General features: G+C 42.8%; 1 protein-coding gene across 2 annotated transcripts; it reads right to left on the reverse strand.

Annotated features, from left to right (window-relative positions):
- Window positions 1-14967: 14967 nt before the first annotated feature.
- LOC126872187 (L-threonine ammonia-lyase) lies at window positions 14968-19483 on the reverse strand. Of its 2 annotated transcripts, none has more exons than XM_050631811.1 (6): window positions 19396-19483; window positions 18472-18591; window positions 17663-18021; window positions 17196-17358; window positions 16773-17065; window positions 14968-16551 (listed from the first exon to the last, which is right to left on the reverse strand). In XM_050631811.1, the coding sequence occupies exons 1-6, from the start codon at window positions 19396-19398 to the stop codon at window positions 16194-16196; spliced, it is 1296 nt and encodes a 431-aa protein (XP_050487768.1). In that variant the 5' UTR covers window positions 19399-19483; the 3' UTR covers window positions 14968-16193. The 2 variants fall into 2 exon arrangements, with proteins under 2 accessions (XP_050487768.1, XP_050487767.1); XM_050631810.1 differs by lacking the exon at window positions 19396-19483 and adding an exon at window positions 18892-19228.
- Between the last annotated feature and the right edge of the window lie 28 nt (window positions 19484-19511).

Consider the following 19511-nt stretch of genomic DNA (forward strand, 5'->3'; position numbering starts at 1 on the left):
CGAGTAACCAGCACCGTGGCCAGAAATAAACGAGCTTAGAGAGGGCCCTGTCGACGGCTCGTCGTGTAACGCCGCCTCGCAATTAAATCGCCACGCGATTCCTCCCTCGGATCACGTGTTTACGAGGCTTCGCGGAAAATCGTCCATGCAACGGTGAAAGATTTATGGAGAGCCTCGACAGGGTTGACGACGTATCGGGAGCGTTATTAGCCGTTTAATGGAGATAGGTGCGATGCCGGTGAAACGCTGAATTACATTTCCCAGAACACAATGTCTGAATACTTATACGTACACATGTATGTGTAACGATCTTTTTGTTTGTTGAACTATAAATTTGGAGCATAAGTGTTTCGCGACCGTTTGTGCTTTCATTTTAATATTTGTCTTTCCTTTTTTTTTTTTTTTTTAATAATAGTTGCCTTTTCTCTCTAATTTTAATACTATATCTAACAATTTCAACTGCCAGTGCGTCATCCTCTCGCGATGCGGTATTTTGCTCTGTTCAAACTCTGACGGAACAGTGAACGGTAAATCGAAGCAAAAGAGAAAGAAAGAAAAGCTATGGAGAAAGCTGGGTAAGACGCATTAGCTGGGAAACAGTGGCGACGCTCTATCGTCTGGCGCGGCGCAGTTAAATAAACCCCGAGAAAATGCATTTCTCCGTGTGTCCCGGATAGTACCGGATGCGGCTGTCATCCCCGCAAGCTCGTGCATCATCTTCCAGAGACTCTGGATCACGCCTTCTCCTTTCCTCACCATCCTTACCACACTCCACCAGACTTTCTCCTTCCTTCTTCATCTTCTCCTCATTTTCTACTTTCTTCTTATTCTTAAATTTTCTTCTATCTTTTCCCTTCTTACTCTCCTACGTCCCTCTTTCCGGTAGAACGACAGGATTATTAATCCTCTGTTTCGAAGCAGATATTTTCGTTCTCCTGCGCAACGTTAATTTATTTATTTCAACCGGTATACCACCCTTGCATGTTGACTTATTGCTGAATCTGCTCGTCTTTCACACGTGGTCGCCATTAAAAATGTTTCCGTCTCGTTCCTCTGATATTAAACGATTCGCGTTTTCGATTTCAAAGTTTCTTTTAGAGAAAAGGAGAAAGAAGAAAGGTTGATGGTTAACAGGACACGGGTTAAAAATATTTCCAGCAGGTGTTAAATAATATTTTTAACAGGAAAGAGCGTGGCGTGTGCGAGGATCTAGCTGGTTGTTCGCTAGGTGGACGACTTTATCTACGCGTGACATTTATTAATAGCCTTTCTATCTTTAAAAGGAAAGATGACACGTCGTCGTGTCACCTCGACGCGCGAACTAACGAGACTAAAAGCTCGTAATTGATTCTCTTCCGGCGGGCGCGCGCTCGCGCGCGACACCCATCCTCGGCCGCGACATGGTCCCGGCAAAAAAGAAACTACCTATTAGCGACGTTCATCGGCTGCCATTAAATTATGGCCCGCTACTGTCCGGATAACGATGGCGTCGCTTCAAAGCCGTCGCGCAATTTTTTCCGTTGCCATGACCAGCCAGCCATTTCCTTCCCGCTTTTTTCGACCATGCTCTTGCACTTTACGCACAATGAAAGTTCGTTGCACGAATCGAGACTGCGTGCAGAAATTCAAACGAATTTTGCTTTCGTTAGAAAGAGCTTGGATATTAATTTGCTAGAACTAAATTTTTCTTAATCTGTTATATCTGTTATATTGCTATCGATATGTAGATATCGTCGATATTTCAAGATTCTCAACTAAAAGGATAGATATGTACTGTCAATACGATATGGCCAATATTTATTCACAAACCGCATTTTCGTTGAGAACATTGAAATATTGACGATATTATTGATCTTGCGAAAGCAGCCGTAACAAACAATACGTTTACTAGACTTCCAAGTTTTCAAATATTTTAATGACAGAGATAAAGTATATAAATAAAGTATATTCCGATAAATCGGATTTTTTCCTCGCAAGTCTTCGCTTCACAAGTTTACCTGAAACCATCTAAAAATTCCACATACATATTTATAACACGATAATCTTCCTTCCGAAACCAAAATCCCAAAACAATATCCCACGATGATCAATCCTGCGCGTCGAAAACTTCCTTCCGTCATCGATTTCGCATTACAAGCACAGCAGTTCTCCTTCCAAGAGGGAATTGCAGCGTCTCAGGCGTCGCGTACGCGACTCCGTGATTAAATCTCATTCAATAACAGAAACTCATGGTAGAACTCGACGAAAGTTTCGCGCTTCCTCGCAAGATCTAGCAGAGAGGAAGCAGGAGGAGGAGGAGAGGTGTCGTTGATCGCGCTCGCAAAATCGACGCGTCACCGTCCCTCCGCCGGAAGCAGCAGACGTAACTGTCCCTTCGGGGACGTTAATGTCATCTCCATAATCACCGTAGAGCCGAGTGACAGGAACGTGATGCGGAAGCTCGAAAGCCGGTCGCTCAGCCGACCCATTACTAGTCGCGCCATCAATCCCTGCGATTAGGCTAATAATTTCTCTCGGTCGCTACCCCTCTCGATGGTAGGAGAACACGTCCCGTTTCCGGGCCAGACCGCGGTGTTAACCACGGAAAGGACACCGTGAATTATAACGCGTCCGTGTTCCGTCGTGTTCGATTCCCCGGCGAATTATCTGCGTATTAAGGACGCCTAAACGATCCTCGATCGTCTGCTTGTTCTTCGTGTAAGCCTTCTGTTTGCAGAAGGAAGAGTTGGTATCCCTGGATGTAAGTGGAAACGGATTGCTCTTAAATATCTATAAGTTGATTTCTATGGATGGCGCTGCAAGTAAGTGAAGTTAGTTCTTCGAGTTTCTTCGCGATTCATTTGTATCTCATATATAATATAGAAACTGGGAGAAATTTGTAGCGTGGATCTGTAGCGGCACGCGAGCAGGACAATTCAAATCCTGTTGTTGTTTTGTTTCGGAGTATCATGCCCGTTAGTAATGCAAGGAGTAATGAACGCCGAGCAAAACAATGTTGCCGCTACTTTCAACCGTCAAACGCAGTCGAGTTCAAATTTTCCGACTGTGCCCCCGACCAGTATAAATAAACAGACGAAATGACGAGCATGAAGTTCATCGATCGCATTCGGACGCATAAGACGTATATACGGAGTTTCTCTTTAAAGCGTATTTATTTCGTGAGATTTATCATACCTGGACTTGTACTTTGTGTTGAATTAATTTCTATAGACAAAATATATATTTAATAAATTGCTCACAAAACAGTTAGTCTATTATTTCGTGATATCCGAAAAGATCAATCCACCACAGATCAAATCGTATCTACGATATCTACGCTGCGATTGTTGTATTGTAATTACGTCATGTCCCTGAGAAACGTCATCCCTGAGAAAACAGAAAATATCTCATAGAATAATTTCTAAAGTAACTAGGAGAAATTACCGAATTCGACTCTTCGAATGACAGAAGCATCCCACGATGTTTCTCGTGAAATCGTTCACAAGAGGATTTTGTCCGTAAACGAAAGAAAGGGGAAGTCTAATTAAGGCGGAGGTCAAGATTCACGTTGACTAATAGCGCGATTAGCGTTCGCGAACGTCGTCAACTGCCCGGTAGCGAGGAGATTCCACGACGTATCGTTGAGCTGGACGCAATTCCTCGTTAAAGATAATACCTTCTGAGCCGACAATTGCGCTCGCACGAAGACGTAAGAACGGATTGTGAGACTGGCATTCCTCTTAATTAGGATCGCGGCTGGTGCCGGCCTGCGAACGGTGAGATACAGTCCTCGCGGACTGGTTTGTTAAATAATCGCCCAGTCTTTCGTAAACGTGTCGCTCAAGGCTGTTCACCATCGTTTCGCTATCCCCTTCGAGTTTTCCATGTAATCGACCTTCACACTAATTCACTGCAAAATCCTGATAAAATTGAATTTGTATAAGATCCACGATGTTCCTGCGATTGTAACTTGTACGTTATATTTTATATGTACTTTGCACGATATTTACATATTAACAGCCCCAATTGTGGTTATGTATTGTTTGTTCGGTTTTAAGATTAAAGGTAATTTTATTCTTCGTCTTATTTTACTTATATTGTTTATGAATATTTTTCTTTGGGATAAAGCAATAGTTACAGTTACAATTTTCGTAAATCTCTCGCCGTGAAATTCTTTCGTAAGAGGATTTGTTTATTGATTTGTCATGTCGCGCGAGTACTCGAAGGAAGTAGCTGGAGCTCGATCGAAACAGTCGCCGGAAACGTACACGTGCGATGTCCTTCGGCTCTCGTAACCATCCACTTTGCAACTCTCGAGAGTGTCGACCGAGATTGGATGGCTATCGTTGCCATTTGCAAGGTCGATTGCACCAGTCATTTGGAAAGTCGAATGGTTCTTCCGATGTATGCCGCCCAACATTCGGTGCCCCTCAAACCGAACATCGGATCGACGTTTCTCTCCAACATTTCTGCATATTTCAGTATCACGACATCTCCGGACTTGTCGCGCGGATCTGTTGAATTATTATCAACCATAGCGTCACTCATGAAACTAGGCAAACGTTTTCTACCTTCTCCGATGGAGAACAATTGCAATACTAGTTATAAAATGATGCTCTTGTTTTGCTAGTTTGGACACATTTCAGATATAGTTCTGTATTATTTATTTAGTTTTTCGTTCGCCTATTCACGTTTGATTCATTTATTCGTTGTATATAACACGGAACGTGTTAAATCTTTTGGGAATAGTACAATTTTTGTATTGTTACTACTTCAGAATTATTGCACCGTGCTACGAAAACTGTATTACCACTGTGAATATTGTAAATGTAAATATTCCTATGAAAAAGTGGTAAAGCTATTCTTCCAATTATTAAAACTGCAAAATATACAAGATACAAAAGGGAGAGACCGAATATAATTATTTCTTGAGCCAGTAATATTAAAGCCTGTTCTCTATACTAGAAGAGATAATGTTAAAGGTATTTTCGTTCCATTAAATTCTTCTCGAAATTATTCATCTAAGGTACCATGGCACCGTCAACGAGGCCACTCGCAATATCTTAGCATTCGTCTTTCTAAATATTCCAGGATATCCCTTGAAAAACCAAAGCTTGCTCTCTTGAGTCGCAGCTTTTCTTCTTACACACAGCGTTGCAACAAAGGGATCGTAAGAACAAACGAATGTAGGTCGAGCGGAGACCAAAGAGGCCGTCTTCGGAAATTCGAAATACCTTTTTCGAGGTATCGATCGGCCGTTTCAGCCGTTCAAGTAGACGTTTTTCCGGTCGCGTTTCGTCGCCTGAGTCGTTTCAAACCGAGCGTGATTGTTTTCTGCGAATCGTATAACCTCGATCGCGGACAGACACACCTGGCCGCGTGGATTGCTCAAACCAAGTGGTAACAACGCCGCTCATTAACGGATGCCAGCCGGTCTTTGGACCAACGACGTTTTGTCTCCGTGTTTTCCTACCACGTCCCTTCTATCATACACGACTTATAAACAGGACTGGATCGATCATCCAGTCCAACAAGCCTGTATTCTGGTATTATTACCTAGACAGTTGTGTTACGGATTCTCAAGCTTTCATAAGCTATATATGAAAAAAGTATTTCGATATTCGGAAGCATAGAGATTTCTCTATTAAAGTTTAGCTTTATCCACAATCTTCCCCAATCGAAGGTTTTATCACTGGTATTACCTTCCTCCTGAGTTCCTCATATTGTATCCTAATCGCTAAAAAACTGCACACTATGCGGATGTCCACACAACTTCTCAATCTTCACGAGGTTCTCGGCATTTAATGCAGCATTTCGCTCGATAAAGTATCAACTGTAATTATATCTATAATTATATCTATCAACAGAATCCCATCGTGAAATAGAATTCAACCGATTAATATATCTTCTCAGAGATATGAAAGAATTATTTAAGTTGAAAGAATCACGAAAACAGCTCTGCGGAAGTAAACGAGCGAAACGATTTACCATCCAAACAGGACACCTGCAAGCAGTTAAAACCACCGGCTATCCGTCTCTTGACGAGCCACCATCGAACCAGGCCGTTTGTATCGGTGTTGTTGACATAGAATAGTGACAACAACGACGCCGACAACGATGATGACGAGGGAACGAGGTCCGACGACACGTAACCAACGGCCACAGTGGCCGCGGAAACCAGGATGGCCATGGTGGAATGCTAACGTCCGCATTAATACAAATTTCGTGTAATTAGTAGCAGCTTGGGTACAGGGGACGTTATTCTAATGTGCTCGCCGGAGTCACGTCGCGAATCCCGTCGTTTACTTTCGACACCCTCGTCAGCTTCGTCACACGTGCCTTTGCCTGCTCCCTCCACTGACACGTCACGTTTTCCAAATATTTTTCGGCTTATAAAAATTCCCTGCTACTGGAAATTATTGTGACAAAGTAGAAGAATCTGCTGAGCTCTACTTAAATAGAAAAATTGTGATCGAAAAAGTATTAGGTCCACAGTGATCTCAAAATTTTATAGAGTCTGAAAAATGTTACGCGCTACATAAATTCGTACTGGTGAAGTCCCTTCTAATAATACGTACGTGCAAAAACGAAACACAGCACTACGGGAAAACATACCCTAAAAACAATCTTCGGCTCTACAAGCATCCGTCTTTAAAAACGTCCATCTTAATCTCTAAGTCGAGAGGAAGGATGAAAAGCGAGCTCCTGGAAAGGATGAGCGAAACTCGTGCACGGAGTGTATCACGGGTCGAGGTCAGTTTCGAAAGACACGGTTTCTCAAAGGTGTTTCATTTCTCTACGTTCGAGGTCCGCGATGTAACAAGAAGAAATAGGGAGGATGAAAGGATGTTCGAGGGAAAGTTTTGATTGAAAGACTAGGTCACCGAAGGGACAAGTCTGACAAGGGCAGACTTTTGTCAACGAGTATCTCGGAAAATTGAACGAGTCGTAAAAAAGCTTGCTCGATGGAACTGCATCGTCCGCGACTTACATTTTCCGAATACGATACCCGGTTTGTTTTTTTCCTCCTCGACTGTCATACGACCCGTTTCCTCGAGATTTTCGTCGTGGAAAACAGAAAAGCTAACTCGGATGTGTGTGTGTATATGTAAGTTTTTAAGCAAAGAGAAAAGAATAGACAAAAAGTAACAACGACGAGAGGAGAATCTTTCTCTTGATTCTTCGCGTTTCGCGTTTCGCGTTTTTCCCCACGGTGCGGTGCCCGTTTCCTCTTCGAGGAACTCGACGCGATCTCGTGTTCGTTCTTTTGGCGCCAGACTGGAATAAATGAATGATATGTGAGACGATTGCGAGCGGCGGTCTCGAGGATACCAGCCAACCCGTTTAACAAGCCCCGGATGCCTGGACTTTTCTTTCGCGAGGCAAGTTCGTTGCCTGGTGTATAGTCGCGGTGTATACTAACTTCTGCTTAAGATCGCTGGATTCAACATTGAGAATTCGTTCAGCGACCAACCGTGACTGCTTGAAATATAATTCTTATAAAGATAATGTAAACGGTGCTACGGAAAGCGATTGAATTGTTCGGAAATAGTTCATTAGTTTGTGAAAGATTGTGACTCGACACAGAGAGGGACAAGCGCTCGAAGGAAGGGAGAAATTCGTGCAACGAGAGGCTAGAAAACGGTGATCTCGACGAAAGCAATTTCCAGGAGGCATTAATACGTTGCAGATAAGATTGGCAATTCCTTGGATCTTGGTGGTGGTGGCGGCCATTACGCCCGGCGCGATATCGTAAAACAGAAGCGATTTTCAATAACGACCGGCGATAATATTGGTAGACAACGAGTGTCTCGTCTTGTTCCCTTCCAGCCTTTTCCTTCCTTTTCCTTTTCTTTTCTCCATTCTTTTTCTCCTGCTCCTTCCTCTTTGCCGCTAATTTTCAGCAGCCTCTTCTTTCGATTAAGCGTCGCCTTTTCTCGAACAAACGTTCGAGATTTCTCAAAGAGATCAGGCCAGAATCGAGAGTAAATAATGTCGTATAAATGCAAATTGGTAGCCATCGAGTCGTGCTAACAAGGAAATATAATCGCCCTGTTCTCCCGTCGTTTAATTGTTCCGTACGATCCGTAGACATCGTTGTCCATCGGCCTCTTCTTCTTTGAGAAAGTGTTTCCTCTTTGTTCGATGCTGGCCGTTGACCTTGAGACAAGTCAGCTCTCGCGTAATTAGGAAAGATCGATAGGGGACCATTCGAAAATTTAATCTCGAGCGGGTTGATCAATGCCTGGCCAACGTTGAAAGAACTTACTAATTATGCCGCGCCTAAAGCCTGGCTGACTCCCTCTGAAACCGAGGATAAATGAAGATTTAGAGCGGACGGGGCGAGCGAAAACAAACTGGCACCAGCTCTTCCTTCCCCGTTACAAATTGCGCTTCATTTGACGGACTTAGCGCCGGTGAATTGCGATCCCTCGCCTAAGATTCTTTTCAACGAAGTCAAGACAGAATTTTTCCCGGAGATTCTCCTACAAACGGATATGAAAAATTTTTAGCATCCGCAGTAAGGATATGATTACAAGTTGAAAAGTGGCGATATACTTTGTACGAATGTGAGGAATTTAGCTTGGCAGAAAGCTTGCTTGAAGAGATGTAAAGGTAGAAAACAGTAACAGGAAACTTGTTTGAAAAGATGAAATAGAAATTGGAGATGGCTGCTGTAAAAAATCGCGCATTCAATTTCTGATGTTTAACAGTTCTCCCTTTTGATGACCTTTTTGTATTTAAATATTAAAAAACTATAACTGAAGTAGGAATCGTGAAACATCTGAAAGATACTAATATAATAAAGAGCAAGTCTTTGAACCAAGGTGCAAAAACAATGTAGCTCCAGACAATCTCACCACCATTTTCGAGAGCAAGAAATACCACTTCCCCGACCCAAGGAAATTAATTTTACGGATAAAGGAGTTGCAGGGACCAACTACAATAAACAAAAAAGAATTGGACAAGGAAAGGTAAAAAACCACATCTTTATGACTAAAAAGGTATACAAAGGGAGTGCAAAAGTATCAAAAGAAGGACAAACGAAGAACCGTAACAGCCGCTTAGATTGAAAGACAAAAAAAAGTTCGACAAAACGAACGGCTAACGACAATGTTCATCCGAAAGGACGAAGAAAAAACGGTGGATGGAGAAGTGGAGAAAATTCCAGCGGCGATCAATGAGAACGCATTGAATTCACGGGAAAAGAGAGCGAACAATATACATTACGGAAGAACGGTTCCGCAAGGGGTGTGTACTGCGAAGAATCGTAAAGATAAATACCAATTTGATAATGTACAGCGAGGGGAAAAAACGCGTAGAAAACATTCCCGTTGTACGTCTCACACACACGCGCGCGCGCGCAAACTAGGCAGTGGAACACGGAGGATGGAAAAACCGAGAGAAATGCGAATGGCGGGCGAACTGGTGGAAAAAACGCACGTACCTTATCTGCCGGCCGCGCCGCTACCGTTACGAGCATTGTTTCAACGCGGGAGAAGGTGAAAGAGGCTGATAACGCGAAGGCTGGCCGTGTACGTGTGCTTTTAACGAGCAAACTTTCCAACAAATAAATTTCGCAAATCAGCGAGCCGCTCGACTCCTGAGAAGGAACCGACTCTCTCGTAGCCGAGGGCACGAGTCGGACATCGTATCTCCCAGCTAGCTGTAATTCGGAGGAATAAAGCGAATAAACTGTTTCAGAGGACGGAGTGCTCGACGCGTGCCACGACTCTCAGCAAATATTCCGCCTCCAATCTGGAATGAACCACGTGCGCATTTCCTCCTTTTTCTCCCCTTTTTCACTGTGGGACGCCGATTGGATTGGTGAAAGGATGGAAATAATTTCCACCAGTTACTGTTGGATAGGTTGCAGTGGTTACTTGATGCTAGGGTGGCTCAGAATTTTGTAACGATGTATGGAGCACCGCACGGCGGTAAATTACGAGTTTAACTCTTTCGTAGCCTTCTCGCTAATTAAAGGGATTTATATGGATAATGTGATATATAGTGCTGAAGTTACACTACTGTTACTGATTACATATATTATTATAATCGTAAAAAATAGAAGATTAAGTTTTCTTTCTAGAGAAATTATTAACACAGTAAGGAAACTTCGTGCAATTCCCATAGAACGAATGAGAGATCCCTGTTCGCAGATTAACCGAATAAATGGCACTTCACGACACGGTTCATTCCTTTTTCTGGCAAAATTTCTCTTGGTGAAATTGATGCTATCGAGCTTTAAGGGTCGCTGATTGTTTCCAGAGCGGTGAAAAGGCACGGTCCGCTGCTCGTAACCTATTTCGAAATTAAGGTTGAACGGCTGGAACAGAGGGGTGGTGGTAGTGGTTTAATTAACGAAAGTACAAAGGTAAAGCGACTCCCTTCTTGTAGCTCTCTGCCATTCCACGCCGAAATCTCTTTCCAGGTCTGGGTTAGGTCTAGGTTAGGGTCTCTGTGATCCAACCAACTTTCTCTCTACGATTCTTCTTCCCTTTCTTCGACCTTTTCCCTATCGTTTCGAGAAAGTTTCCCCGATTTGACATTTCGGTAACCGTTTTATCGAGCGCTCCTTAACGTCCTATTAATTAAAGAACTTTCGAACAATGGCTTTATTTAACCTTCGATCTTGGTTGTTCAATTTCAGTGCGCCACGTCACCCGCTCGCGGTGTATTTCCATTAACTTTAATGCTCAAATGATTCAGACGGATCGACGAGTGCTACGTAATTCGTTGTTCAAAACGATAGATCCAGTAAGCTGGAGAAAACACGAGGATGCGCGTTAATTATCGTGCTTTTAAGGGGAGCAGGGCTTCGTTCGACGAAATCTGTCCCTTTCCACCGGGATTTATTTGCTCCTCGTTAATTCCACGGGGATGCAAGCGGCTTAAAAACTAATAAGTAACTTCCACGAGGCCCTTTCGTCTTTCTTTTTCTTCCTACCGGCTCGTCCTTCTGCGTTGAACCGAGTTATACCCGTACTTGAATAGATCTTTGCTTAAATCTCCGACGAAGAGACGTGTTCGTACTCTTTTTACGCAGGGTCGTTCAACCAGAACATTTCTACGAACATTTATACGAGATCCTTGATATATACTTTCTTAGTTTTCACCAGGAGACGCCGTAGGGAACGATGCTTTTTTTCTAGACTTCTTAAAAGGTCAGAGCCTCGATGTACGGATCGATTAATCTGCACCGGTTGATCCACCCTTGTAAACGTTCTTTTTGTCCCGACGCTTTCCTCGCCCCTTTTTACTTTCGCCTCATACTCCCTTTACGTAGAATGTTTCTGAAGTAAATGACTAAATTTCGGCGGAATATTCTGTTCAGGGGATGAAAAAAGTCTTATGGACTTGGCGACTCGAGAAGACGCCACCCAAACCAAGTTATTTGCGACAAAGTTTCGCTACAACGTCTGACAAGTTCGCTTGGAAAACCTTTCTCTGATGTGGCTTAGGCTTGCTAGAACTCGAGGACGTTTAACGACCTCTGTCTGAAAGCCTTCGATCAGTCAATCGCCGAACAAAGACCAATTACGTACCTGTCTTATAGAGAATTGACTTTCGTCTACTTATTCCCTTATCTATCGATTTTCAGGAATTTTTTACAGCTTCCCAACTACTTCGGTAAATCTTCGTTAAACCAAAGAACGAGACATTGCAACGCTGATTTCGATACGAACGAAGGTCTTCCAACTCTCCGCCAAGATAAATAGGGTACATTTCCCAAAGGTTTGGCCAGCGATTTTAGAAACACCCAGTACATCACCGGCATACAGACGGACATAGAGGCGGGGTTAGCTAATTGCTGGGAATGTGTCTTCCCTTGGTCACAAAGCCCGCTCGCGGTCGACAAAATGGCTCGACAAAGTTAATCCCTTCGCCGAGCTCCAACCCCCTTCTCCCTTCCATTCCGTCGACCTCTTTCCCCTCGGACTAGCCGCGCTTCGAAACCCGAAATCTCATAAATTCGACGAACTTCTCGATCCGGCTCGCAAGATTTAGCTGAAAAAGGAACGAGGAGGGGTGACAGATCTTTCTTCGCCCTCGTTACGCCCGGCCCCACCCCCGTGCGTCCAAGCTGGATTATCCAGCGGAATTAACTTTCATCTTGGAAAACTCTGGCCCTGCACCGCTCTCGAAAATCCTTCCCCTACCGACAACCGTTTCCCTCCGACTAATTCCGAAAAATTCACCGACGATTCGTCGATACCTGTTTCGCAGCGCTCTAATCGCCGTGTTTTACTGTCTGCCCTTGGTAACTTCTATTAATCTCTCTTTTTACTCATGCTTCTCTCTTTCCTAGTTCCACTTTCTTTCGTATTTCACGATAACGACTTCGAAATTTCGACACGATTAGTCTGAAATTAAAATTCTTTTTTAAAGCAGCATAGTACGATCGAAGAAGGGTTCGAGCTTTTTCAAGTAACAACGACGTATACTAGTGGCCAGACGTGATAGGAGTCGATATGAAAATTAATTTCCATTTTAACTGATTGCAGAATGGGAATTCACGAGTTTTATAAAAACAATATCGGTCATGAAGTGCACGATTTAATTAGATACAGCCCATCCGCGATATGTTGACAGCGATTGTAAAAAATTAAAATGTATTAAACAGACATTAAAGATACTATCAGTATTCTTTTACTTTCCTAAAAGGAGACGGCGTGTATCATTTTTATCATGAACGCTTCGATTCTCTAGAATATGACTGGTACCTTAAACCAATCGCAATCATCATAAAAATCCTCTTCTCCCCCCCAAAAAAACAAAAAGCTTCCGGTTACACTGCATGAAGCGCAAAAAAGAGGTGCTAGTACTCGATTGGGGACGCCATGGCCACAAAACACGGGTATGTACGAGGGGGGACGAGCGCGAGGGTAGCGAATAAATAGCAAAAAAGTTGGTCCTCTCGGTGCACCGCGAAAAGAGGGGTCGACTGCGCGGGTTGCTGGCCCTCGCATTGGTTTTTATTCGATGTTTGTTATACACTGAGAAGACATAAGAGTAGGCAGGCTACCGGTAACCGTAGTCAGACCGCCTACCTACAAGCCAGAGCAATAAAATGGATTTATCGATGCCACAAAATGGCGGCTCCTTGCCCGCTCTCCGTCGTGCTCGTACTTCATTTTGCCGATATTAAATGCTGTAAATTCAGGTCGCCGCCACTTTCACTATCTCTTTCTCCCTTGCCCACGACCCTTTCCTCTTTTTCTCATTTTCGTTTCATTCGTAGCTTCTCCCCTCCTCGGCGTTGAAAAAACTGGGAAAAAGAGCGCGAGCAACGAACGTGGGTGGGTTAGAAAAAAAATTCGGCAAAACTTTACCCACGCTTAATCCGCGCTCCCCCGCTCGATGTAAATTCAATCTCGGTCGGAAGGTGCCAGACTGAACCAAGAAATGAGGGAAGTTCCGCTTGGTCAATGCTTTAAGGTTCACGGACGGAGCAGCAGCAAAAGGATAAGAATGGATGTCAGTAGAATCGCGTGATTGAACTTCTTCAACTCCCCTGGAAGGGTAGTTGTATTTGTAGAATATAGATTTATGAGTTGAAAATATTGTTTACCTGGGAGGGATTGAACCAACGTGAAAGACGAGAGTATAAGTTTCACCAAGGCTGTTGGATGGTCTGTAGATGTCTCGAGTTATAAACTATCACGGTAACTCTGTTGCGATATTGGCTAGCTGGAAGTATGTTTAGTGTCCATAAGGGAAGCGTAGAGTCGAGCGTCTGACAGGCAACTTCAACTTCCACTTTCAAGTAGTTTATACCGCCTTAGAACTGTTCTTTCTCCACTATCCTCACTTCTTTACATATACGTGTATTTCTTATTTCAACATTAACCTGAAACAAAAACAAAAGTAGTTAGTATCAAATGTACGTATGTCATTAATCTACTTGAAAAATTGACTAATCAAAGTAATGAGTTCGCTAGCGAATTCAAAAAATTCGTGTCTCTTCATTTCCTTTCCAACAATCTCACAATGCTTCAGTAGCCACGAAACCAGCATTCCCGCTAGCACAATGATGTTCCAGTTTTCCCTCTTTTCCTTTCTTCCTTTTTTTCCACCGTCTGAAACGAGATGCGCGAAAAGATGAAGAAAAAAAGCGGATCCGCGGATCTTTCATTGCCGGCGAAGGCTGTTCGCTACTTTCCTCTTTGGCTGGTTCACATATCATAACTCATCCGGAGCAGTCCGATATTAGAAAGGTGACACATCGTCGTGTATTGTCAACCGTCATTGAAAAGAAGCTTCAGAAGGGGAGAAGAAGTCGAGTCTTTTGAAACCAGACACGGGAAGACCTCCAGTGTAACGCGTGCGATATATTATTCGAGCGTGTAACGCGACGAAACCGAGCAGTCGCCCCGGCGTAAAGATGCATTAATCCCCTGACAGCCGCGTGCCTCATGGAAATGCTTCCAGCAGAAACGCGAAAACACGCGGTCCGCACGAAATTTATTTTGCCAGTCTGCCCCGACTCATTTTTTATTCGACGCGACCGCGTTGAAATTGACCCGACTTCCAGAAAAAATATTAACATTCCCTCCCTGTAAGAAGAAGAATGGTGTAATATCGTTAGAGTACAGTAATATTTATTGCAATATTGTGAATATTTTATCAAAAATTCGTCCCTCTTTCTGCTCCTTAAAATTGACTCCACTGGCTGAAAAATGTTAAGATCGTCATAAATTATCTTAACATCTTTTTTCTTCGAAAAATTCATCTTTCTGCTTCTTAAAATTGACCCGATTCGGCGGAAAATATTAACATTCCCATTTTTAAGCAGCAGAGTACCGTAATATCATCAGAGTAGAGTAATATTATCGTGACATCGTGAACTTCCTTCGAAGAATTCATTCTCCCTTCTCTCGTGAACAGACTGAAATTGACTTAGGATAAGAAGAAATAATGAAATTGGTTGCTTTAAGAGAAAGTCGGAGCTTGTAAGCTTGAGAGACAAGAATTCCAAGCGAGTCATCGTTAGGAAACGGAATACAACTTTATTTAAAGGTGGAAATGTGTATATCCAGTCGATAAAAGATAGTGGTTGTATAATCCCTGGTACGAGCTACATTACGATCAATATACTGGAGTCCAAAATGTTATCAGCGAATGTCTGAAACAAACTTATTGGAAATTTACTTGTAAATTGTTCATTGCTCACTTTTAATAATTTATACGCATTTTTCAACGAAGCGTGCGTGGAAAACTTTGCATACAGAAATATTTCATTTTCTATTTGGCTTCGAAGATAATGAATACGTAATTTACGCATTTTATTATTAATCACAGTAATACACCATGTAGTATTTCGAATATTATATTTTTTATAGTACAAATGATCTTCTCAACCACCACCTCCATCCAATTTTTGCACTCCACGTTCCTTACGATTAGAATAATGCGCAGTTCGTCGAAAACGAGCAGCTGCAAGTTGTCAAACAGCCAGTCATCTCGCAATAAGGGGTTGCGTCGTTATTGAGCTCGTAAACGAACGCTTTACGATCCTCCTCTTACGCAAAAATCCAATCGTATCCGTACGGTGGCGGTAGCAACACGTATGCCCGACATAAAACGCGACGAAAGCAGCGTATGAGCAGAAGGGTGAAATTTTGTTCCTTTTCATCACTTCTCTCTCTCTCTCTCTCTCTCTCTCTCTCTCTCTCTCAAACCAACGCGAAAGCATGGCAACAGTAATAAATTTCGCGAGTGTACGTTTACGCCTCGGTGTGACGCGCGTTGCGTAGAGGCTGCTCTCAAATTTCGAGCCATCGAACCACCCTTCTTCAGATGCAAATTACGCAGAGGGGTTGCTCGTTTGTAACGCGAGCAGCTCGCTTTTTGGAACAACCATAGCTGTCGTGTCTTTATCGATGCATAGAAACTTCCCTCAGTCAGGAATATGGGACAATAATTCGAGCGTAGAATGGAAATCGATGCGGAACGTTCGCGGTTTCTCTGTTTCGTGGCCAGGACCTAGTTCAGTATGACATATACATGGATTCGAACTGTATCTGAACTTCAAACAATGAGATAGTTATACGATATTCGTATAAATAGTGCGTCTCTCTGTCCTATAAAAAAAAAGATTATTTCGCTCACAGAAATTAAGAAGCTTCATTAAGTAATACTCAAAATCGTGTTGAATCCTTTTCTTTGGCGTCATTCGACGATCGCAGAAAGTTCGAATTTAGAACGACATGTTACATGCTCAAAGGTAAGTTCAGAGCGGACATGTCACTAGTGCCGAACACAACCCGCTGATAATTTTGATGCAACATGTTCTTCAATTGTTCCGCGTGATCTCGGTCTCTAGTCTCGCAGACCACTTTCACGTCCACGCTGAAGATGTCCGACATAATCCAAGCCCGCTCGTGCATGATGTCCTTTATCGAGACACCGATGCTGGCCAGCATTCTACAGAGCTCTGCGATTCCGCCCGGTCGATCGGACACAGTCACTGTAAACTTCAAAAGCCGGCCTTCCGCTGCTAGTCCACGCTCCAAACACCTACCTAGGATCGTTGTGTCGATATTTCCTCCGCATAGAAGCAACACCACTCTAGAAAAGAAAAGCAAAGTTATTGTTAGAATTATCGAATTTGCGAGAGATTTTTTTTTTAGTTTAATCAATTATCTTTTTCACTGATAAATTGACAAGAAATGTTAAAGAATTATAGCTTGAAATTAATTAAAGGAAGGAAATCGAGGAGATACAGGAAACGCGACAGAAAGGTGGAAACGCTCTTGTTCTTGAATTAACTATGTGCAACATCAAACGACCTTTTGCCTTTCAGTTCTTCCAGCTGACCAGCCAAAATGGCGGCGAGGCCGGTCGCTCCAGCACCCTCGACGATACATTTCTCGTTCTCGACCAGCTTCAGGATCGCGATTGCTATCCACTCTTCCTTCACCACGACCAATTTGTCGATCAACGGATTCGCGGTGGCAAAAGCGTTGTATCCAACCTTAGGAACAGCAAGGCCATCGGCCAAAGTCGAATCTATACGAGTGTAGGTAGGTCGATCTGCCTTTCGGGCCTTATAGAAACTGGGACATCGTTCCGACTCAACGCCCTGGAACCCGACAGAAAAACGATATTGGTTTACATCGAAAATACGTTTCATACTCGTCGATGTGGAAAAAGAAGTGTTAAAAAGAGGATGAACGAGCTTGAACGTTCGTTTAATTCCCATGATAACTCACGATGATCTGTACATTTGGTTGGAGAGTTTTCACGGCCAGAGCTACCCCCGCGATCAAACCACCTCCTCCGATGGGAACGACCACTGCATCTATGTCGGGTACCTGCTCCACGATCTCAAGACCTAGAGTTCCTTGTCCTGCCATAATATCTGGGTGATCGTACCTGAAATAATATAAACGAGGTGCTCTTTTGCATGGCCAGCTCTTGTAATAGACGATTTTCTTATTTTCAAAATTTAACAAATAAAAATCTCTGAATACATGTTAATCTCGCAAAATAAATTTTTTAATATCGTAAGAGAAAGATGTTAGACGTCGCTTTCGCGTAAAAAAGAAACAAGCAAAAGACATTTTCCATTCACTATAGATTCATCAATAACACGTGTCGAATATTCTTTTTATTTTACGTTATCCGCGAATGAAACCAGCAGCAAACTGTTATCATCGCAAGTAGAATATGCCTTTACCCATTTATATACGTCAACCCATTCTCTTTCGCCTGTCCCAGTGCGATACGCTTTGCCTCACCCATATCCAGACCATCGACGATTACATTCGCACCGTATTGTCGACAAGCGGCGATCTTCATGATCGGTGCCACCACCGGCATCACTACGGTCACTGGTATATTAAGCTTGTACCCGTGATAAGAGAGAGCGAGTGCGTGATTTCCCAGCGAGGCCGAGATCACGCCGATCTTCTTCTGTTCCTCGGTCAGCATCACTAGAGCATACCTCGCGCCACGTTCCTTGAAGCTTCCAGTTGTTTGGAGGAAGTCTTTCTTCAGATACAAATCGATACCCATCGCATCTGACAGGCGCGATTTCTGACAACAAATGGGACATATTTTAATTTTTTCCTTTTTTCGTGTTAAATCGAGAAACTTTCTGGCAAAGTATCCACCTGACGAAATGATGAATTGAACAAATTGCGTTGGAAAATTTGGTTCCACTTTTCGATTGATAATTTTAATAGTTCTGAAAGATAATTTATAATAATTATAAACGATCTATAAATAGTTTATAAATAATCTATAGAGAATTCACAATTATTATACAGACATAGAAGCCATTTTTCAGAAAGCTTCTCAATTGTCATTATACTGAAAATTGAATATAATTTGAGTTGAAGCTATTTATACTCATGTGAGTATGAATTACGAAATAATAGGAAAAGAAGAATTCATTTAAGATTGTGACATAAAGATTCGAGTATGGTGGTAGAATTAGTAAACATTTTCTATGGAAATAACAAATTTGCAAATTTCAGATCATACCACGCAAGGAGTGTTAATGATTCCACATTTGATTTTGAACGCAGCGGAAGTGATGTCCTCGAAAGTAATCTTTTGGGGATTTTCCTCGACGCAGTATGGATCAAGTATGTCCTCGTTGTTCTGTAGACAGAAACGCACATGATTCGAGATCTTTCGGTTCTTTTTGGAGCTAACCCATTCGAATCGATTGAAACCGTGCACCAAAAGAATAGATATCGCGGGAAAGCGCGATCTTGTCTTGTCTTTTAAAGAGACAAGATCACCGAGATGATCGTTTGGTGACATCACGTTTTCATCCCGATGGTATCCGAATTCCATCTCGTGTTTCGAGCCGTGTGGACTCGAATAAAGCTAATACGACATTCGACAATTCTTATCACGATTATTGCCAAATGATCATGATATTATAACGATAATTACGTAAAGCGTCGATGAGTTGATATCGTTGTTTCTACTTTCCGCGATCAAATCGAAATCTTGACCGTTGCTATGGTCCTCTCCGTTAGACTTTCGGTTCAAATCCCTCATGATCGTCAGATTGAAAGCGGACTGACATGTGCCAAAAATCAACTGCACGTTCACCGATCGTTCGAGTTATTTATTCGATCGGGAAACGTCGTGTAATCGCGGTAATGTGCTTTATCGTCGCAACCTTCGACCTCTTTTCCACGAGAAGAGAGCTGAAAGTCTCGTGATTGTCATAATTCCGCGGTAATTTCCCTTTTCTTTTTTGTCGATAACACAGCTCGTTATTAATATTCCACTCGCGATACCACCACGATCAAACGCCAACCAATCGATCGTTTGTTGTCGTTTCGAAGAAATAAATTGCACGAGTCGCGTAATGAAACGCGTGAGAACAAATGTGCACGGATAAATCGACGAACTTTGACTCCGGTTTCCAGTGAAGAAACAGTAACGAACCATGATTAACGTCTCGAAACTCTTGTTGCAATTTTTGTTAAGTTCAGGGAGAAACGTACTCCTCGACGTACCAAAATCAACTGGTGATCATGAATCGTGATGGTAACTAGCCCTCA

Source organism: Bombus huntii, chromosome 12 (genome assembly GCF_024542735.1).
Source record: "Bombus huntii isolate Logan2020A chromosome 12, iyBomHunt1.1, whole genome shotgun sequence".
Lineage (NCBI taxonomy): Eukaryota > Metazoa > Arthropoda > Insecta > Hymenoptera > Apidae > Bombus > Bombus huntii.